General features: G+C 46.5%; 1 protein-coding gene across 1 annotated transcript in view; it reads left to right on the plus strand.

The window, feature by feature from the left end:
* Positions 1–23,143, plus strand: part of LOC135905862 (whirlin-like) — a 639,865-nt gene that overhangs the window by 296,985 nt on the left and 319,737 nt on the right. Inside the window, exons 7-8 of the mRNA XM_065436976.2 lie at positions 2,733–2,918; positions 14,126–14,285. Coding sequence (XP_065293048.2) covers positions 2,733–2,918; positions 14,126–14,285 — 346 coding nt within the window. The remainder of the gene's footprint in view (positions 1–2,732; positions 2,919–14,125; positions 14,286–23,143) is intronic.

Genomic DNA, 23,143 nt, shown 5'->3' on the forward strand with positions numbered 1-23,143 from the left:
GAGAGGCAAGTGAAGCATAGAGTGATGGACCAATTGGACAGTTGTCCACTATCAGGACTAAGAGCTCTAGGCCAATGCTCCAAAAGAACTTCCGCGCAGAAGGCCTTGTTCGCGTTACTAAGGTTCCTGCGGTCTACGGGCCTTCACGATAGACTTTAAGAAAGCCATCCCCTACCACTTTATAGATTACGCTCTTTCTTGGTGCTCGTCCAGCTTTCTCTTTCTTTCCTCCTTCCTCTCTCTCTTTTTATCTTCCTACTCATTCCCCCTGTGCAGGGTAACCAAGCGGAACTACCTCTGATTAACCTCCCTGCCTTTCTATACAACCTTTTTCTCTCTTCTCTCTGTGCACTAGACTCGAGACTTCGCGAAAACCGCTGTTTTGAATCGTTACTGTACATTAGACATATGTTCTCTCTGTTCTAACCCGCCGTCGTTGCTCAGTGGCTATGGTGTTGGGCTGCTGAGCACGAGGTCGCGGGATCGAATCCCGGCCACGGCGGCCGCATTTCGATGGAGGCGAAAACACCCGTGTGCTTTGATTTAGGCGCACGTTAAAGAACCCCACGGGGTCGAAATTTGCGGAGTCCTCCACTACGGCGTGCCTCATAATCAGAAATTGGTGTTGGCACGTAAAACCCCATAATTTATTTTTTTCTGTTCTAATTGGCACCGGCCATTTTTTCTTATTACTTTCTGCTCCCCCCCCCCCTTTCTTTTTTCGCCTGTGCAGAGCAGCAAGCCAAAACATACTGGCCGAGGCTGACCTCTCTGCATTTGCTACAATAAATACTCCTCTCTTCGAAGTGACACGGTTTGTTGCGACGAGTAAACCACCGCATAGAGTCAGCCTGGGCGGCGATTCACTCTGCACTTCTGCCGCACTTCAACGTTCAGCAAAATATTCACGCGCCGTAAAATGGTGAAAATTGTGCAGCTTACGTGCATCACAACAATCTTGAGACGCCCGCTGTAGTGGCTTAGCGGCTATGGTATTGCGCTGATAAGCACGAGGTCGCAGGGTTGAATCCCAGCCGTGGCGGCCACATTTCGATGGGGGCGAAATGCAAAAACGCCTATGTCCCGTGCACTGGGGGCGCGTTAAAGATCCCCTGGTGGTCAAAATTAATCCAGAGTCTCTCACTACAGCCAGCGTCAAAATAAAACTGTGGTTTTGGCGCGCAAACCCCCACAATTTAATTTAAATTTAAGACTCTTGAGCTAGAAACTGTGTATTCAAACGGGTTTGCAGCGATATTAGTGGCCTCTCTAGAAACGAAAGGTCGAACGAATTGGCACCATTTGTGCAGGAGCATGGAGAATAATCCATTTCGCTGTTCACGCATGTTGCTGAAACACGTTGCGAAAAATCACTGCGAGATCATCAGTGGCCTGGTTCAATGAAGAGTAGGAAATTGTATTCTGTGTACTCTATGCCCTAGATCTGAAATGTTTTCTGTAGCACATCTAAGTTGTGCATGTATGTTTAGCTATGATTTTGGGATAGCGGACCGTTCAGTTGGTGGAACGTCCCATTCTGTCATAGTCAATAAATAACAATGACGAGTTGCGGCCAAGTGTGGAAGACCTGTTGTGCCGTTCGCAGCTCAGTGTTGCCTAATCTAGTCATTTCCTTTTTGAAATTCATTGCTGAAGCTGCTGGTTGTATGGGTTGGGCAGAGCCGATGCGGATTTAGTTCAGTGTTGCTCGACCCCTCCCTTTATGGCCAGCAAAGGCTCCACCTACGCTACAAACATATATTGATACTCTATGTAATACTTGGTCGGAGTCACTGGCTTTGAAACAATGAATTTCGTTACCGTAAAAGGCTTCTTCATTAGTCCGGGCATACGCTAGAAATATTACGGGTGCTTTGATGTATACAGTGTTCACAGTCGTCCTTTCTTCATTTTTTCTTACTTGCACGATCTTGTATTGAGGCATGCTAAGGTATACTTTTGGAAATGAAATGTTGTTACATTGTGTTAAAGCAAATTCCTATTTTCTTACTAAATGAATTAAATTAGTCCTAAAGCATCATGCTTCCAACGTTTCCATTAGGAGCTCAGGTAAATCTAATTTTCAGCGCATATTTTATGAAGTTGAGCATGTTTATGAAAGCATAGTCAAGTAATAAAGCATTGACTGCCATTAAAGATTGGCTGTAGGAACATTTTTATTGTTCAGATTTCTCCGGCCCCTAATTATGTAAAAAATAATGTCGGTACCCTTATGAAATAAATGTTGTTTATAACTCTTTCACATTACTTGTATTAGTTGAGGAAAGAACACGGGACCGGACACCGGCCGCATCTTTCCGGATTTCAAACCTGAAATGCATACTGCATTGGAACAATTGAAATGTTTGAGAGGCAGAGATCATGCAACGATAGCAAAACTGGGGAGGCCAACAGCCGAGCGCCGTGCTAGCAACCCTACACCGGGAATAAGAGAGAAGTGGAATGGAGGGAAATAGTGAACACCGCATGCACGTGGGAGTATATACGAGAGGACTATAAGCGGCCACTAAGGCCGATGCACTTCAAGAACAGCAACAGTGCACGAATAGGTTTTCGGGGCCACAAGCTGATGTGACCATGGTCCATGTATATTTGACTCAAAAAATGGTCTCCAGTCCAGCCGGTTTAAAATGGTCCTCGCAGACATGCGTTGTAGAGAATGTTGGCACAATGTGCGGATAGCTCACGAGCACCTAAATGCATTGTTTCAGAATGGTGGCCCACCACAGTTACGGCACTGTGCGCGGTGACGTGGATCGACTAGAGTGTGGCCTGGCTGATCCCATGCCCTCCCACGTTAGCCGTGGCAGCAGCCGGCGCCTCAGCCCTCGGCGCCAGACCAGCGAGGAAATCGAAGAGGCACTGGACGCCAAGTGCGCCGAACTACTCTCGCCGAGGTGAGGAGGAGTTACACCTACGTTACAGCGACCTTCGTGCACATTAGGCCGCAAACAGCTTGCGCCTTAACGGGCATTGCTATTGTGCAGTGTTTGTTTCTATTGTTTGCGGGAAGCGGACCGTTACTTCGGGCGTACACGAGTTCGGAGCTTACGGGTCCACATTGTTAGAGCGAAAGCTAAAAGAAAGGAGGCATGAGAAGTGTGCGCCGCGTAGACTTCTTAATGCTGGTGACGCCTTAGTAGATTGAACACGTGTTCACTGGGCGATTGCGCGCAAAACGCGTCGGCTGCGCAGGTCAGGGGTAATGAAAGATCGCAGGCAGAGGCCTGCATCTCAAAGGGGACGGGAATTGAACGCGTGACCTCGTGATTCGATCTCGTGCTCCCCTCCCTCGTTTCAGTGCAACGGCATATCCCAACTGCCCCGTGGCGCACTGCTTTTTTTTTTCAGTGCTTTCCATGCGGGTAGTCACTTTCAGAGTGGCAGCCGCTGAAGCAAGTGCTGATTTTATAGTCCTGTCTCACAACCAAATGCTCCGCACCCAGAATCCCTCCATTCCCTCTGTCGCTCTCTTCATCGAAGGCTGCAGCCATTGGTATAGCTGTAGGGCTTTTTTTTCTTTCTTTTTTTTCGCGCCACTGGGGTGCTTGGACCCCGTTTGTAAGCAATATCTTGGAAGATGGGGTAGCGCGGACGCATTTAGCGTTACCTACTGGAGGCGTTGTCGCGAGATAACGGCATTTTCCAAGAGGCGTCTTTTCGCGTCGTGCATCGGCGCCTCTGTGCGATGCGTGTAATCGTGTATGTGAAATGCCTTAGCATGCGCCTTTGCGCTCCGTTGTGCATAAAGTGGATTTCCTTTTTCTTCTTCATTATACAGCGGTCCTGTACTAAGTGCACTCGTCCAATGGACGATAGAATAAGAAATTACCTTCCTCATTATCATCCATTCCTGCACTTTCACTCGCTTCTTCCCACGTGCAGACCATTGGACTACAGCGCACCAGCTGAGGTCTCCCCTGTCAATAAAATATATCTTCTCCCTTGTCCTTAAGTTGTTTCCATACCAAAAAATCGCCTACACACCAGGTGTGTGCAGTTAGCTATCCTGTCTATTCGTCAGGGTAAAGTAGAGCCGCCATGTAAAGCGTCGGAACACTATCGTGGGCAGCGGCTTCTTAAAGAAAAAACGAAAAGAAAACGATAGCGCTGCTCCTTGCCTGCGTTAGCGTATTAGAAGCTTCTTCGCTCTGTTTAGTATGACTATGAAGCCATGTAAGAGGCGATAATAAACGAGGGAGGGGGGGGGGGGGGGGGGGCATAGTTGAATAAGTGTATCTTTCCGCGGAGCTTGAGCAGATTAGGATAAAACCATAAGCAATTGATGTTCTTCTCATTTTTGATAAACGCTACAGCTCTGCGTGACGACCTCCGTGGGTTGCTTTGTGCTCCCAGAACAAACACTTGCACCGCATCCTATAAGATGAGCAAATACGAGGCCAGGCGGCGTAGAAAGACCTTCAACACCGATGCATCAACGTGTTTGTCGCGCCATGTATACTGCCAGTGGTGTGCCCTTTTTTTCTAGTTAATTTATTGCGGCCCTATAAATGTTTTGCTCACAGAAACACTTTATTTCTGGGCGGAAAGGCCAAGCTGTGCTGACCGCGGAACGCAATACACGTGTGCGTTATTTCACTGTACAATAAAGGGGGGCTACAGCATGTGTTGGGCGTTGCATATTAACTAGTTGATTCGCTGACAAGTGTTGTCGTGTGCATCACAGCCACATTTTATCTTTGTACATGCAGCTGGGAGCTAGCAATTCAATTTCAAGTATACGCATCAATGATGTCAGTTTTATAAAGAATTTTACACCAAATTAGTACTACACAGGGAGTCCCAAAGTTAGAAACTGTCAGGGTGACTCGCATACATGAACAAAATGAAAAAAAAAGAAATATAGATTAAGAATTGGTTACGGTGACTTTACAGACAATTAGAAAAAAGAAAGTAAGGAACAGTGCGAAAAACAAGAAAATACAAAGCTGTTTAGAAAGAAAAAAAAATGCAAAGAAAGCTTCTGTAATAAACAGCAATGCAAATTTACAATACAATAAAATACGAGCAATATAACATGCAGTATTATAGCTAAGTCAATTATTATTACAATCACAAACGTCAGTTGGTAGGATGGAGGGAGTTGTTGCATCAAATATTTAACTTGGTTCTTGAATATCTGCTCTGTGGGTGATCTAATGGTATGTGGAATAGAATTCCACAGTTTGATTTCCACAAATGTGGTAGTGAACTTACCATAGTTTGTGCGCAATTTAGGTAAAACACGACTATCTAGTTCAGGGAACCTAGTAATGTTAGTATTTACAAAAGATTTAATTACAAAGCAACATATATGTGCAATATTACGAAATAACTTATATAACTTATATAGAGTTGACGAAGAGGATGAATGTTTGAACTGCAATAAAGTGGCGTTGCATTGGAGAGGAAATGACTGAAAGTCATGAGACGAAGCACCTGATTCTGCAGGAGTTGAAGTTGGCAGAGGTGTGCGAAGTATGTGTTACCCCAGACGTACTCAGTAAGTTAAATGGCTGTGAATGTGTGCATGATAAAGGGAATGGATAATGTGCGCTGAAAATATGAACGGGTTTTGATTATGGCTCGTATTCGAAAAGAAATCTTGCGGACAAGAGACTGCGCATGAAGATTGAATTTCAGGTGCTTGTCTAAAACTACGCCAAGAAAAATTGTGCTATCAGATATTCGTATTAAATTTTGTCAAGATACACATATATAGATTTCGAAATTACTGTCGGGAGAGAATGAAAAACCATAAAAACCGTTTTTAGCTGATTGACGCACATGTTCTTTCGACACCAGGAAGTTATGTTATGCAGAGCATCGTTAACACTTCGCTGTAGCTCGCCGACATTATTAGCGCAAGAAAAAATAGTCGTGTCGTCTGCATGTAATATACAGTCGGTAGTAGTCAGAACATTAGGTAGGTCGTTAATAAATAGTAGAAACAGCAGCGGGCCAAGGATCGAGCTCTGAGTAACGCCTTGATATATGTTCTTAGCAGATTAGAGTTTGCCGTCAATCTGAACAACTTGAGTACAATTGGTTACGTAGCTAGAAATAAACTGAAGTGGCGGGCCAGTTTCGCCGTAAGATTCAAGTTTATTTATTAGAATTTTGTGATTAATGGCGTCAAAAACTTTTGTTAAATCTATAGATACACTTCCAACCTGCAAGCCTTGGTCGATTGCCTTCCTGACTTTATCGGTGAAGGTTAGAAGCGCAAGCTCGGTTGAGCCACCCTGCCGAAGGCGGTACTGTTTCGGTGATAGTAGATTAAATTTTGCTAAATAGTTTGATGAATGCGTATTAAGTAGTCGTTCAATTAGTTTGCTGAAAATGAAAGAATACAAATAGGCCTGTAGTTATTCAGAAGTTCACGAATGCCTTTTCTTTTGTAAACAGGTGTTATTTTACCAACCTTTAGAGAATTGGGAAATATGCCTGCTTTAAACGTTCTGTTAACATCATCTGCTATATAATTGACGACAGTTCATTAGAACCAAACTTGATACGAGATGGTTGAATAGAGTTTAGGTCAGGTCCAGTAGACCTAAGCTAAGATTTAACATGAAGAACTTCCTTTGCACTTGTTGGTCGCAAGTAGAAAGAATGAAGATGACGAGGCAATGTCTGTAAGAGGGGATCTGTTTGGGAATCGCAAGTACTACTAAAATACTCATTGAAGGCATTCGTCATATCAGCTGGATGGCAGTATGTTTGTGTCTCAGTTTTTATTTTTGTTAAATGCTCACGACATTTATTACTTAAGAATTAGTTGACGACCTGCCAATCAGCCTCTTTCATGGCGTGATGGCGCATGCACCCTGCCCTAGCGGATTAGTCGCGAAACATTTTGGAAGGGTCGCGCGCGTGGCCGCGCGTCGGGAAGTCCCCCGAAAAAAAGAAAGCGCTCGGACGCACGCTCCTGCAAACACTCGTGCTGTGTATGGCGTTGACAGACAGAGAGAAAAACTTTATTCATAGCAAGTGAGTTTGGACTCCTCTGGGTCCCTGGACCACCGCACGGTCGAACACCACGTCGAGACGTTCATGCTCCTTTTGTTCATGACGACGGCAGCCCGAGACATCGCAGCAAGCTGTGATGTCGGGTCCGTAGGCGAGAGCAGGGCCTCCCAATCGTCCCAGCTTGAGATGGAGGGCTGTCCCTGCGGGGGAGGATCAGCAGGGCAGCCAAAAAGGGAATGGGAGAGTGTGGCGTGAGGGTCTCCGCATAGGGAGCATGTAAGGGAGATGCCACAATAGTGGGATAGCAGCTGAGGGAATTGGAGAGAGCGGGTCTGGGGCCGTCTCCAGAAGATCTGTTGGGAGTGGGTCAGGGAGGGGTGGGGAGGAGGGTAAGTCCGACGGTCCAAACGGGGTACTTGCGTGAGCTCCGCAAAGCTCTACGCCTGCTCCCCTCGAGAAACCCGGATTGAGGCTGTCCTGAGCCCGGAAAATTAAACCTAGGGCCAATCTATCGGTAGCCTCTTTTCAGGGGTTCCCAGAGTGAGCCGGCACCCACCGGAGCTCTACCCTGCGTAGTAAATTCTGGGTGCGGATGTTCAACAAGTTCCAGACAGGAGTGTGAATCCTGCCTCTGACAAAATTGGACAAAGCAGTCTTTTGATCGCTAAAGATGTATTCAGCATCCGAAAGGGCAAGGGCTAAGGCGATGGTGGTCTCCTCTGCATCCTCAGGTGTAGAGCGCGAGGGAAGATGGTGAGTTAGGGGTTTGTGTAGGGTTGTGTTGTAAGCAACTGCTACAGTTTCATACGTTGTACATGCGGCGTCTACCCAAATGGCTTTCTCGACTTTGTCCGTAATACTTGTGGAAGGCATTGGCGCGAGCTACGCGGCGAGCGATGTGATACTCGGGATGGACGTTTCGAGGAAGGGGTTTCACTGGAAGGGGTGTATGAATGTGTCGAAGAATGGCCATAAGGGCTGACTGATTAGCACGTATGTTGATGCGAAGGGAGGCGAGGATATGGCGGCCAGTGGCGCTCGCGGCAAGCCTTAAGTACTGCGTCTGAAGGTGCGCCTCAACTAGTTCAGGAAGCGTGTTATGCATGCCTAGTGCAAGTGGTTGGTTGTGCTAGTACTGCAGGGTAGGTTTAGGGCCGCCTTAGTTGCAAGGCGGATCATGGCGTTCAGGCGCTCGGTTTCCGTGCGGTTCAGCTTGAGATATGGAGTGGAGTACAGAATGCGACTAAGCCTAAAAGCATGTACAACTTTCACGTTGTCTGCTTCGTCTAAACTCTTGTGCAGGGAAGATACGCGGCGTAGAAGCTGCAACACGAATTGCGTGGGGGCCTTGAGTGTTTTACGGGTATGGTCATTGCGTCCGGAATCATGCAGGTAGAGGCCAAGGATGCGCAGAGTGGGAGAGTACGGTGTTGAACTGGTAGCTCAACGTCGGTGCGGTGCGGAAACTCCACCTTAAAAGAGAAAGCAGCCACGACATCGTCCGAGTTGTCCGGACTGCACCGTGAGCCAGGAAGTTGCCGCCTTTCATGGATGGCTAGCAAATTTAACGAAAAACCCGTGCGTTACACTTGGGCGACACTTAAGTACATCACGTTGCTGACGAAGTCTTCTTGCAGCGTCAGTCCTCACTTGCTGGTGGTGGCAGCGCGTTCTTGACTGCACGTACTCCTAAGGCGCGGCAACACTGTGTCGATACGAGACCGACAAGACACTCACTCCAACGATTGACCGACTACTGTGCGTCACTGAAATCTTTTTATCATACCATCTCGACAACGACGCAACCGACGAGCGCGAGTTGTACTGAGACAGCCTTTCTTGTCGAAGGCACCGGCAAAATCAGCGTGCCGACCATCGTTCGACCGAACCCCGCGCCGCGCTATCGGCCGTCGAACCGACAACACAATAGCGACAGCGTCTTCGCTTGTATATATAATTAGTCGTGCTCAAAATGATTCAAGAACGCCTACCAAGTTGAAATGCAGAAGCTTTAACCCTCACAAGCCGTGCCCACGAAATTTGAGCCAATGTCGATCCTGTTCAGCGAAGGTTAAGCTGGCACCGTCAAGTTCGTGCACCCACTACCGGCGGACCTGAACAGAAATGTAGGCAGTTAGGTCCAACGAAACTGCTTTTATAGTTCAGTTCTGGCCTTAGCGACTTGACGTCAATTGCACTTCACTTCGCACGGCGCGCACACAATAAGCGGTAAGCGGCTACACAGCGCTGTGCCAACGTCTGTGCGTCACCGTACCTGTAGGCTGTCGGCCGCATTCGCTACGTATATGGGTGGGCCTGTACGGGTTGCTTTGCCGATACATTTCTCAATTTCAGAGATTCACTGTTTGCCTCTGCGTCAAGCGGCAAACAAAAGACTGTGTATCCGGTATACAGCATGCATAAACAACCACCTCACTCAATTATACCAACGCCGTGTGAGTGATGGCATCCGCGCGTTTTCGTGAACGAACAACATGGCCTACAAATGAGCACTTATGCGAGCACAGTTTTCTCTAATAACGCTCTACGGCATCCTAAAACTGTGTGATGAAGTTAAAGAAAAGCGAGAATGAGTTAATTAACAGCCCGTAATATATGTATCTCGATTACAGTTGCCGTTGTTTAAGTGGTTCGGCCGTTCATATTGACTCGTCTCAGGGTGTAACAACATGGCACATATGCGCAGATATGCATAATTTGCTACGTTTTGACACCATTTTATATCAGCGATGCACCTTTTATACAATATTTAAGAATAACAATGATCTGCGGCTGTAGATGTCGATGTAAACAAGTGCACCGCTTTGGTAAATCCGACGCAGAAAGCGGCGCTCGAAGACTTCTCGAATATGCGAAATGTCTAAATAATGTGTAAAAATAATACAAAAAACGATGTCAAGTACGAAAATCAGTGACAAAAATCCAAGGCAGCTGTGTCGCCAAACGGAACTCAGCGTGTTTTTACCGGCCTCACTTTTTGTAGAGCAGCACACTCAGGCCTGCTCACCCAGTAGTCGCTGAGTGCTACATGGCTTCCAGGAACGACATGCTGTCCCGAAGAAGCCATTAATAATGATTCGCGATCTACGAAACGCCAAACTGGCGTGCACTCAACGTGGGCGCAGGTACACAAATCAACCGGCGAAAGCCCCGGGACCCTTCCAAAACGTTTTCAGCGGCGTGCGGCAGAGGGAAGCACAGAAAATGAAAAAGGTGGATTGCGCCTCGTATTATTGTCATTATAGAAAATCTTGTTCTCATAGTAATGTTGTTTGGCACATTGAAGTGCGGCTGCGTGTTAGAATACTTCTTAAGAGTTAAGTTCACCGTTAAATGGCTCACAAATTACCGTTTTGTGGAGCCGATTTTTCTTTAAGATACGTCAAAGTAGCGCCCTTGTGACCCAAGGTTTTCGAGGGAAAGTAAAAAAATGAGGTATGATTATTGCAGTAGTGCATTCATGAATGCAGCGTGTGACTTCAGCCAAAAACAACTGATCAGCCTCTTCAGCGAAAGATGCTGATAGTACGGCGGTCCAGTCATTTGACTGTATCATAGAGGTACATTTTTGAGAATGAAAATGCACTTTCTCTTTCTTTCAGTCGATTTGGAATTGTCTGTGCCTAAAATAAGCAATATGGGGCAGTGGTCAGTTATGCTGTGCTAGATGACTTCTGCTGTATTATCTGTAGTAAAGTTGGTTATTATGTGATCAATTAACGTAATAAATCGAGCCACAACACCTCTAGTTGGAGAAGTAATTAAAGAAGGAAGGTCGTAGCTGAGAAAACACCCGAGATAATCAGAACATGACGGAATAATAGGGTCGATAATGTTTATGTTGATCGCTCCTCCGATGATGACATTTTTGTTTTCGTTCGTAGCAGTGTGCAACAACTTTTCCAACTGTAGACAAAACTCGGAGTATGACGATGAGGGTGAACGATAAATGCACGCTGACACTGTTCCGGCCATCAATTGAAAAACACACTCTGATCAAATTCTAACCATACATACTCGCAGAGCAAATGAGAAAACGCAAGATCATTGCAGCGTTTTTATGGCAATGACGATGCAATAAATATTGCAGATCCGCCGCCACGTGATGTAGCACGATAGCAGTACTCTGAATTGTACTCTGACCCGCCGTGGTTGCTCAGTGGCTATGGGGTTGGGCTGCTGAGCGCGAGGTCGCGGGATAGAATCCCGGCCACGGCGGCCGCATTTCGATGGAGGCAAAATTCGAAAACACCCGTGTACTTAGATTTAGGTGCACATTAAAGAACCCCAGGTGGTCGAAATTTCCGGAGTTCTCCATTACGGCGTGCCTCATAATCAGAAAGTGGCTTTGGCACGTAAAACCCCATAATTTATTTATTTATTGTACTCTGGTAGCGCATATAAATTTATGTCGTCCAGTGACAAACATGTCTCAGATAGACAGATAAAAGCGAAGTTGTGATTAATTACGGAAAGAAATGCAATGAGGCTGTCATAGTTTTTTCGTACACTACGAATATTAAGATTTATCAGCGATAACTTGGGACTTTCATCCCTGAAAAAGTTTTTAAGGTCCTGGCAAGAAAACATTCTAGCGCAAGTTGCAGATACGCAGCCGCAAATAGTAGTAAGCTAGGTGAAAACAGCTAGGTCACCCCCACTAGAGATATGGTAGACACAGCTGTCATCTGTCCTTCTGGTCTTGATTACGCACTGGTCCGTCCGGAGTTATTGCAGCTACTTGCTTTTTTTCAGTTCAGGAGCTTGTAGGAACAGTCGTTTCCTTTCTTGCGTGAGAAGTTCGTTTACATATAAGGGCTTCTGATGCTTTCGTGGAAAATCAAGGGTCGCAATGGTCAAGCGAGCCTTGCGTGCCTTTTTCACGAACTCAGTTTTTTATTTTTTTTTCGGGAGTGGTAGCGTGCGATAATATTTGTTTCTTTATTAGCTGGTACACGATGGGCAGTATCGACATCCTCAGGAGTGATTTTGCGTCCTATAGCATCACCCACAGACTGAGCAACCGCAAGACAACTTTCACTTTTGGTTGCAGGGACACCTTTTATTTCTACGTTATTTAGCCCGAGTACTGTTCCAATTCAGAAACGCTGCGCGCCAAGTGGCCATTTTCATCTTTCAGAGCCTTCTTTTCAATAGCGAGATCGGTGTTCTGCGTCTTAAGGCCCTCAAAAGGTTCACTGAACGCGTTAATGCTGTCACGCATCACAGCAACCTCAGCGCGTAAGGCGTCCATTTCGTTTGCCAACATAGCATTGGTCGCCATTGTGTAGACAGCCCGCAATTTGGCAGCAGCGGTATACACAGAGGAAAACATGGTTGGAAAGCAAAGGAAAGAAAAAAGGAGACTAACCTGTGGCAAAAGTAGGGGAAGATTAGCGACTTGCTTGCGACCACAACTGCTGTTGCCAAAAGGCTTCGCTTGAAAGGGTGCTCCTACCGTTCCATTCAAGTTTCCTAACCCCAGCTGCGTTCTTTGTGTGTGTTTCATTTTTTTTTTCACTCTTTTGTGTTTTTTCTTTTGTTTCTTATAGATCAGTCTGTCTCCCTTTATCCGTTTTGCGATGTCTATGTTTCTGTTAATCTCCTTGCTTTTCTCATCTCTTCTATACATACATACATACATACATACATACATACATACATACATACATACATACATACATACATACATACATACATACATACATACATACATACATACATACATACATACATACATACATACATACATACATACATACATACATACATACATACATACATACATACATACATACATACACGCAGGAAGGAGAAGACTTATTTACTGAACGTGTTCGGTTCGGCTGGTTGACCAGCCTTCGTTAGAGTACAGTAATCATATACATATATACATATATATATCAACGAGAAGAAAGGGGGTTAACCGAGGGGCCCAATTTTTATTAGTCATAGCATAAGAAGCCAACAAACACTGATACCAAGGACAACATAGGGGAAATTACTTGTGCTTAATAAATGAAGTAATGAAATGATAAATTAATGGAAATTAAAGTGAATGAAAAAACAACTTGGGATATATATATATATATATATATATATCCTACTCCCTTTCCATCAAAAAAAAAGAAAGGAAAAGGAAAACCATACTTTCATAACGAGAATAAACGAGAGCTGATACTAAGTCCGTGCTTCTGAAGGAGGATGTCTGAGTGTGAACGTAATTCCATTATTTAGCTTTTCCAGGGTTGTAATAATTCAAGAAAATATATGCTGAATACAGTGGGATACCAACTTTGTAAGCATAACAGATTCAGTGAGCTACGTGCGAGTAAATTAGCCGTACAGAAAAGCATGATAAGATGGCTTTTGATTGAGCGCTGAATCTTGCAACCAGATGGGAATGGCGAGCGGTCGAAGCATACTTTCGTTTATGTTACGCTAAGCTTGCCGTGATGATGGTTGAAGCCGGCTGCTATCGTTTCCGATGAAAAAAAAGACAAAAAAGGAATGAATGGACGAGATGGCTTGGCAGCAGGAAGATTTGATAACCGGTGACACCTTTCCAACTAGGCGCTTTAAAAAAAATATTTGTTGAACATGTTTTTGAATAACGTAACGAAACGCAGTTCGCCCTAAAGTGAATATGTAATGTTTTGAATAAATGACCTCACTTAATTAACTAATTAAGTGGAATATAAAGATATTTTAGGAATGCCTGATAACGGCAAACCACATGTTGGATCCCCCGAGATACGTTTAGCCACTTTTTTTTATCTTTCTTTCAAGTTACGTGATACACCCTGTATACATATACGACATACGATGTCCGCTCCATCAAGGTTTTCTATCACCTTCACTCTGAATTCTAGAGGTACACTTCGGGTGCAGACGGCACTCGTCGCACGATTTCAGCGCACCCAGAATCACACCGTCGTCGCTGTGCCTTGCAGGGTGCACAACTGGAGGGGGTAAAAGAAAAGTGGTTTCTGGGAAAGTCCTTGCTCATTCGCTTTGAACCGCTTGTTGCGTTCTCTGTAGAGCAGCATGGCCAATAAATAAAGCCAAGTAGGCAATAACTAGTGCAGCAGGGGGTGCTTGTGCCGTGCAGCGCGCGCATCTCGTTGGCCTACTACCGGAACGAGTACGAGACGCGTGCCATGACGGTGGATGCCTTGGTTGCGGTGCTGCTGGAGCTTCTGGACACGCCGCACAAGTACGCGCTGCTGGGTCACCTGAGAAACTCCATACGACCGGAGGACCTCGACAAGGTACGTGCGTGTGTGCGTGTTTATCGCTCAAACTCCGGGTGAACTCGGTCCCGACCGAACCCAGAAACCATCTGGCACGTTATCCGGCCTCTTTCCGCGTTTCTGGCTATCCGTTGGCGACGACGGCTTCATTACTAAGGATCTTTTTAACTTGACTATATTCTTGGGAAAGTGGAACCACCTAGCGTCGGGCCAGGCTATGCCGTTATAATAATATATATGATATATGGGGTTTTACGTGCCAAAACCACTTTCTGATTATGAGGCACGCCAGAGTGGGGGACTCCGGAAATTTCGACCACCTGGGGTTTTTTAACGTGCACCTAAATCTAAGTACACGGGTGTTTTCGCATTTCGCCCCCATCGAAAATGCGGCCGCCGTGGTCGGGATTCGATCCCGCGACCTCGTGCTCAGCAGCCTAACACCATAGCCACTGAGCAACCACGGCGGGTTACGCCGTTATGTTGGAATCCTGCAACCGGCTGCCGCGGTGCTAAGCGGTGTGAGACGTGCCCTTCTCCGAGCTGCATAATGGTATTTTATGAACGGAAAAATAAGTTTCGTTTATCGCGACATTACAAAATGCGAGTATTTTTCTGCGTGTATTTATTTCTGTGGTGCAAGAAATAAATGTTCCATAGGGTGTAACAAGGCAACTGAAGTGTTAAGCAGGTAATTATTCACCTCCTACATAAATTCAGTATTGTATGTGTTGCCAGTGTTCTCTTCAAGTTTAACTGGTCAGAGAAAAAAAGTAGTTTAATTGACGAAGTGTCAATTTCGCGCCGTCAGATTACCGTATTAGGACACTTCGTTGGCACATACGGTGTCCAACCAGATGTCGAAAAAGTTCGCGCCATGCGCAGTTTCCCTGTGCCACGTTCTGCGTCTGACGTAAGCTGCTTCGTCGGCCTGTGTTCTTCCTTTCACCTTTTCGTCAAAAACTTCGCCGACGTTGATCGGCCTTTGACAGATCTTCTAAAGAAGAACACGCCATTCTCATGGGGCCGGAGCAGGCTCACGCGTTCGCCGCTCTCATCGGATTTCCGACCACACCTGCCATACTTACCCACTTTGATTTATCTGCACCGACCCAAGTCCGCACTGACGCAAGCGGCCATGATATCGGCGCTGTTCTCGCCCAACAACAGAATGGTACCGAGTGCGTGATAGTTTACGCCAGTCGCCTGCTGTCCTCTGCCGAGAGAAATTACTCCATCACTGAGCGGCAATGCTTGGCTTTAGTTTGTGCTGTCGCCAAGTCCCGGCCATATGTGTACGGTCGCACGTTTTCGGCCATTACAGGCCACCACGCATTCTGCTCGCTGTCTTCCCTCCGGCACCCGACAGGACGGCTTGGTCGCTGGGCTTTGCGGCTCCACGAATTTTTGTTTGCGGTCAACTATAAGTCTGGACGTCTGCACAAGGACGCTGACTGCCTCTCTCGTCACCCCGTGGATCCCCCTGCTCCTGCTGTGCATGATCCGGTGACGTGCGTGATGGCTTTTCTTGACATGACCGACATGCGCGCCGAACAACAACGCGACGAATCCTTACAGTCCATCATCGCCGGAGTGCAATCTGGCAGCAGGTACGCCACGTGCCGCATGTTCGTTCTCCACGACGGCATCCTCTGCCGCCGCAATGTCAACCCTGATGGCCCTGAGTTGCTCCTTGTCCTTCCTCGTCATCGGCGATGCATGGTTCTCGAACAACTTCACGATGCGCCGACGGCGGGACATCTTATCGTTTTGCGTACTTACGACCGCGTACGATGCCGGTTCTTCTGGCCGAATATCTACCGCTCCGTGCGTCGCTATGTCGCAACTGGAAAACGGTGAGGGTGGTTCCAGTGGATAAATCAGGTAACGCAGTATCTCCCGAGAACTACCGACCCATCTCATTAACTAGCATCCCATGCAAACTCTTAGAACACGTAATATATTCGCACCTCATCGATTTCCTGGAAAGCAACTCGTTCTTCCATCCATCTCAACACGGTTTCAGAAAAACTTTTTCATGCGATACTCAACTTCTTTGTTTCACTAACGATTTGTTTGCCGCCTTAGATCAAGGATTCGATATTGACTGTATATTTTTTAGATTTTGCCAAAGCTTTCGACACCGTATATCATAACCTACTTATCCATAAACCTAATCAGCTTAATATTGACCGAAATGTGTTGTCTTGGATTAAGCACTTTCTTTATAATCGAACTCAATATGCCTCAACCAATAACTCTTCATCTGCTTTGTCAACAGTTAATCCGGAGTGCCACAAGGTTCCGTCTTGGGACCTCTATTCTTCTTGATTTATATTAATGATCTCCCTAACTGTGTAAAGTCATCACCAATTAATCTGTTCGCAGACGATTGCGTAATATACCGACAGATCACTAAACATGATGATTCAGATAAAATGCAAGGGGATCTTCACACTGTATCACTCTGGTCTAAAAAATGACTCATGAAGCTGAACGCTAACAAGTGTAAATCGATGCGCATATCATGTAAAACCAGCAATAGCAATCAGTGTCGATATGTACTGAATGTCACTTCATTAGCATACGTTAACACTCACAAATATCTTGGCCTTGACATAACTAATGATCTTTCGTGGAATATGCATACTAATTGTATTACTGCTAATGCTAATCGCATGTTAGGATATCTTCGTTGTAACTTTTCTACCATTCCAACTTCGGTAAAATTGACACTCTACAAAACCCTAGATCGCTCAAAAGTTGAATATGCAGCTGTCATTTGGGATAACAATCAAGCATCACTAACCGTAAACCTTGAAGCAATTCAAAATCGGGCAGCTGCTTTATTTTATCTAACTATTCCCGCCATTCCAGTGCTACATATATATATATATATATATATATATATATATATATATATATATATATATATATATATATATGGAAATACCACGGTCGACACGCCGCTTTATGCCAAGAAGGAAAAATGGCGCCGATGCAAAAACGAACACGAGCCGATGATTGATGATGACTTGTACAGATGAAGATGAAGTCCGCATAAATGCTTACACTGATTTCCCCGTGGACGGAAGCGGCCAGCCTGACCGCACATTACACAGTGAAATGGAGATGAAAGGCTTCAGGCGAGAAACATGATCTCTGTTCCGCGGCAGCGTCGGTCAATTGGGGCCTCAACAGGTATAATTCGATAGTTCACCGGTGAGGTCTGCTCTATGACTTTGTAGGGGCCAATATATCGAGACTCAAGCTTCTCACGTCAACCAGGTGTTCATGCAGGTGCCCATAGGAGCACATCGTCACCAGGATGGTAGGAAACGACGCGGTGAGAGGCATCGTACCGATGTTTGCGATCGTCTTCGCTGGCTGCAGTGTTCAGACGGGCGCGACGACGACATTGGGCAAGACGAGACACAAACTGGTCGCAAATGAATGGTGAAGCGTTGACGGGGCCAGAGAAGAAAGAAATGTCGAGTGATGAGGTTGGGTGGCGGCCGTATGCTAAGAAAAACGGAGAGTATCCGGTGGTCCGTTGAACAGACGTGTTGTACGCAAATGTTACAAGTGGGAAAATCGCATCCCAGTTACGATGATCAGGTTGAATATACATGGATAGCATGTCACACAGCGTGCGATTAAATCGCTCTGTTAGGCCGTTGGTTTGAGGGTGGTAGCAAGACGTTGTCTTGTGCACGGTGTTGGACGCTTGCAGAACTTGATTAAGAGTGCTTGAAAGAAATGTCTTGCTTCGGTCGCTCAGAAGAACGTGAGGCGCCCCGTGACGTAAGACACGGGGCGCCTGCAGCCTGCAAGAAGAAGGCCGCTACTTTTGAGGCAACTCCTGGGCGTATTGAGGCTGTTTCAGCGTATCGCGTAAAATGGTTTCCAGCAGTGACGATCCATCTGTTGCCGTCTGCAGTAGGTGGCAGTGGCCCGAAAAGGTCGATACCAACGGCAGAGAAGGGTTCTGCTGGACAAGGAAGTGGTTGTAGCGTCCCGGCTGGAGCAGTAGTAGGTCGCTAACGGTGTTGGCAAAGCGTGCACGAGGCAACATCTCTAGCTATGCTCGTGGAAAGGCCTGGCCAATAGAATCGGCTGCGTATGCGCTCGTGTGTTTTGTGGTAACCCAAACGCCCTGACGTAGGGTCATCCTGTGAGGCCTGCAGAACTGCAGCGCGAAGAGAGCGCGGTACAACGGGAACCCATCGATGGCCTTCCGGGTGAAAAATGTACCGGTAGAGCACGTCGTCTTCAATCTTGAACAGCTTGAGCTGTTTCCGTAGCCTGGTATTGGGTGGAGATGAAACACCGCTAAGGCGATTGATGATATCATGGCAATAGGAATCGGTGCGCTGGTGAGTGGAAAGCACTGCAGGGCGGTTTGATGGAGTCAAGGAAGAGATCGGTGTAATAGACGAAGCGTCCTCCATGCGGCCAATTTGACAAGGTGATGTGATGTGCTCCAATGATCGTGGTAATGGGCATCGTGAAAGAGCATCGGCATCTTGGTGTTTCCATCCGGACTTACATATGACATCGAAATCATATGCTTGTAATCGGAGTATCCAGCGGCCAAGGTGCCCAGACAAGTTTTTGATCGTCGACAACCAACATAGGGCATGGTGGTCGCTCACAACCGTGAAATGCTGACCGTGGAGATATGGACGAAATTTCTGAATGGACCAGACAACAGCCAAACACTCTTGTTCGGTTATCGAGTACTTCTTTTCCGCGGAAGTGAGAGTGCGGCTTGCATATGCAACAACCTTTTCGCAAAATTCGTGGTCGCGCTGCAGCAGTACGGCACCAATTCCTTGACCGCTGGCGTCAGTATGCAGTAATGTGGGCGCCTTGTCATCAAGATGACAAAGAACAGGTGGGGATGTTAGTGCGCGCTTTAGTTCTTGGAACGCGGCTTCACACTGATCGTTCCAATCGAAGGAACTGGAACTAGCAAGGAGTTTGTGGAGGGGCGAGGCAATGCTGGCGAAGTTCCGGATAAAACGTCGAAAGTATGAGGAGAGTCCAGTGAAGCTGCGCAGTTCATTTGCACGAAGTGGGTATGGAAAGTTGAGCACCGCGGAAATTTCATCCGGATCGGGCTGGATGCTGTTTTTGCTAACGAGATGACCCAGGACTTTAATCGTTGAGCTAGCGAAACGGCACTTCCTCGTGTTTAGTTGACGTCCGGCATTAGAAAGGCATGTGACCACTTCATGTAAGCGTTGCAGATGGTTAGTGAAAGTCGAGGAAAACACGACGATGTGGTCGAGGTAACACAGACAAGTTTTCCACTTGAGGCCGCGAAGAACAGTGTCGATCATTCTTTCAAATGTGGTGGAAGCATTGCATAGACCGAAAGGCATTACATTAAACTCGTAAAGACCATCTGGAATAGAAAAGGCGGTCTTTTCTTTGTCTGCTTCCTTCATTGGAATTTGCCAATATCCGGAGCGAAGATCAAGGCTGGAAAAGCATTGAGCGCCTTGCAACGAATCAAAGGCGTCATCGACACGGGGAATCGGATATACATCCTTTCGGGTGATGTTGTTTAGCGCACGGTAGTCAACACAAAATCGTACCAATCCATCCTTCTTCTGCACTAAAACGACGGGTGATGACCAAGAACTGGAGGAGGGACGTATGACGTTTCTTTTCAGCATGTCGGTGACGTTCTCCTCGATGATTTTCCGTTCGGCCAAAGAGGTTCGGTAGCGGCGACGGCGTACAACAGTCTGGCCATCGGTGTCAATACGATGGAAGGCAACGGAAGTCTGTCCGAGTGACGAAGTATCCATATCAAAGGAGGCCTGATGCTTCGGGAGCAATTTTAGCAACGCTTCACTTTGAGCAGCAGTAAGGTCAGGACTTATCACGGAAGCAAGGTCAGATGAAGCAGATTTGTCCTGTTGAGGAACAGCTTGCGAGGCGGCAAGAGGAAGCAGGGAGACTGGTTGGGTATCCAGATAAGAGGTCAATGCGGAGCCTTGAGGTAGAAGGATTGTCTCAGTGGTCGCGTTTAAAGCGATGATTAACGCAGAGCTTTCTTTGAACTGCACCAGGCAGGAAGCGAAGACAATCCCACGGACAAGACAGCGACCGTAAGGAGGGATGAACACGTCGCCATTGGTGATGTCCGTAGAAGAGAGACTTATGACTTGCTCGTGGCCGCGAGGCAGTACAGAATCGGCAGCAGCGAGAAAATGCAGTCGTGGCTCATCGGCACTCCCGCTGCAATGAACTGTCTCGGTCATATGGACTACACGTTGACGGCAAGAGATTAAAGCGGGCGCTGCGAGAGAAAGTCCCAACCTAAAATTAGTTCATGAGCGCACGGGAATAAAATCGCGAACTTAATGTGATGATGGATACCATCAATGAAGACGCGTGCTGTACATTGGGCTGATGGTCGAATGATTGCTCCATTAGCCCGAATCAGGGATGATCCATTATAATGAGTCTTCACTTTCCGCGGACGAGAGCACAGGTCCGCACGCATAACAGATATAGTAGCTCCCGTGTCAATCAGAGCTAACAAAGGCACACCCTCCACAGACACCAATAACATGTTCGAAGGACGTTCAGGAGGACTTGGAGCACTTCGCGGCGATGCAGTTTTCCCTCCAAAAACTGCACTGGTTAGTTTTCCGGTCGCTAGGCATGGAGTTGGGAGAGAGGTTGAAGTGGCGAAACAGAACGTCGGAGCGGCGATGGGGAGCCGCGTCTTGAGGCACGTGTGTTGTGTGCGGTGTTGGAGAAGTCGGCCGGAGATGGAGATCGGCGAACGGTAGGATTAACGTCATAAGTGCGGTGAACGCGAGGAGGCGGCTCATCGCGTTCAAAGGCCGCGTAACCACGACGTTCGTCTTGCTGGCGGCGTCGGCAAAACCATGAGATATGTCCTCGAAAGCCGCAGTAGTAGCAGATAGGCCTCGACGAACGCCAGGCAGAGTAGTAAGGCGGGTTCGGAGCTCGGGTGACTAAAGGTGCCAGGTGATCGTGAACAGGCGCAGGTGGTGTGATTGGAGACGGCGCGGCCGACATTGCAGCAACCTGGGCGTAAGAAGTCGGTTGTGGGCAAGCAGAAGCGTTGGTATGGTTAGCATTCTGCAGGGAGGCCAATTCCTCCTTAATAATGCCGCGCAGGTCAGCAGAAGCAGGTTGGATGTGAGCGCTGCTGCAAGGGGGTGAGGCATGCGCTTAAAATGCCTCGCGAATTATGGCTCGAATGATAGACCGGAGCTTAATACTGTTTGCCAAGTGGTTGTCGGAAAAGTCCGGTTGCAAGCGGATTGATTGCAGCGCGTCAAGGCGCTGACAGACGGAGACGACGTCCGACACCGTCGAAGGGCTTTGAGCGGCGAGTGCGTTGAAGGCAGTAGATCCTATAACCTTAAGAAGGTGTCGCACGCGATCGGGTTCTGACATGGCACTGTCGACACGGCGGTAAAGCGCGAGGATGTCCTCAATGTACGAGGTATACGACTCGCCATAATGCTGGACGTGCTCAGACAGCCTCTTTTTCGCAACTTCCGAAGGAACCGTGGGTGTGCCGAAAATCCACCGTAGCTGCTCCCTGAAAGAAGACCAATCACGGAAGTCTCTCTCATGATTCAGGAACCATGCCTTGGCTACTTGAGAAACGTAAAATGGCACGTTGTTTAACCTCAATGTCTCGTTCTAGTTGTATTCGCTGACACGATCGTAGTTGTCTAGCCAGTCTTCAACGTCCTCACCAGACAAGCCAGAAAAGATTTCAGGATCGCGATACCGGTTATTGGCAGGGCTGGGAGTGGGAGTGGCTGGCACTTGAACCGAGATGGTGGGCGCTGCGGTCTGGTCTTGCGACATGGCGGCCTTTTGGCGTAACCGGCGTCCCGAACGTAGCTCCAGGAGAGATCTTGAAGTGGATTGAGGTCGAAGGGCTCCTAAAGCGCCTTCACCACTTGAAATACCACGGTCGAGACGACGCTTTATTGGAAGAAGGAAAAATGTCGCCGATGCAAAAGCGAACACGAGCCGATGATTGATGATGACTTTGTACAGATGAATATGAAGTCCGCATAAATGCTTGTAATATATATATATATATATATATATATATATATATATATATATATATATATATATATATATTTATATATATATATATATATATATATATATATATATATATATATATATATATATATATATATATATATATATATATATATATACAGTGAAGATTTCGACGAAAATTTGTCTATTCAGGTATTGAAGTGAAAAAGGTTTGCAGGCATTGATATAGGGGTCACTCCACGCCCAATCAGCCAGCGTTTTTGTCAACCATCACAGATGTAGCTGCAAAAATTTCCACATGTTTGTTGGAGTTCGAAACTGATCCCCCACGTTTATTCTTCCTTGCCAAAAATTTTGTTGAATTTTGAACACAATTTGTTTTTCCTGCCAAGCTGAGCTAGACGGCATCAATCAACATTTTTTCTCAAAGACACATTGTGCGTTCCACTCCAAATTGCGTTTATGGCAACCGAATGATGTGATGTGACTGCAAAAATTGCCAATTTTATAAATAGTTGAATACTTCAAGTGGTTCTGGCACTAGCAAAAGGGTGTAAAATTGCAAAGTTTGAGTTTTTTTTCTAGGTACATAGAAAAACCTGGAAGTCACATACAAAACACATATTGGTAGCCCAGTCAACATGGTACAGCTGAAAGATATTTAAAGTATCGGAGGTATAGCAGTTCGCACGGGAAAAAATTGTAAATTTCCATTTTTTTGCGAAAATCTCCATATTCAAGGTAAAAAAAGGTACCTTGGTGGTCGGCCTGAAAATATATGCATTACTTTATTA

The sequence above is a fragment of the Dermacentor albipictus genome, unplaced genomic scaffold, assembly GCF_038994185.2.
Source record: "Dermacentor albipictus isolate Rhodes 1998 colony unplaced genomic scaffold, USDA_Dalb.pri_finalv2 scaffold_14, whole genome shotgun sequence".
NCBI classification, from domain to species: domain Eukaryota; kingdom Metazoa; phylum Arthropoda; class Arachnida; order Ixodida; family Ixodidae; genus Dermacentor; species Dermacentor albipictus.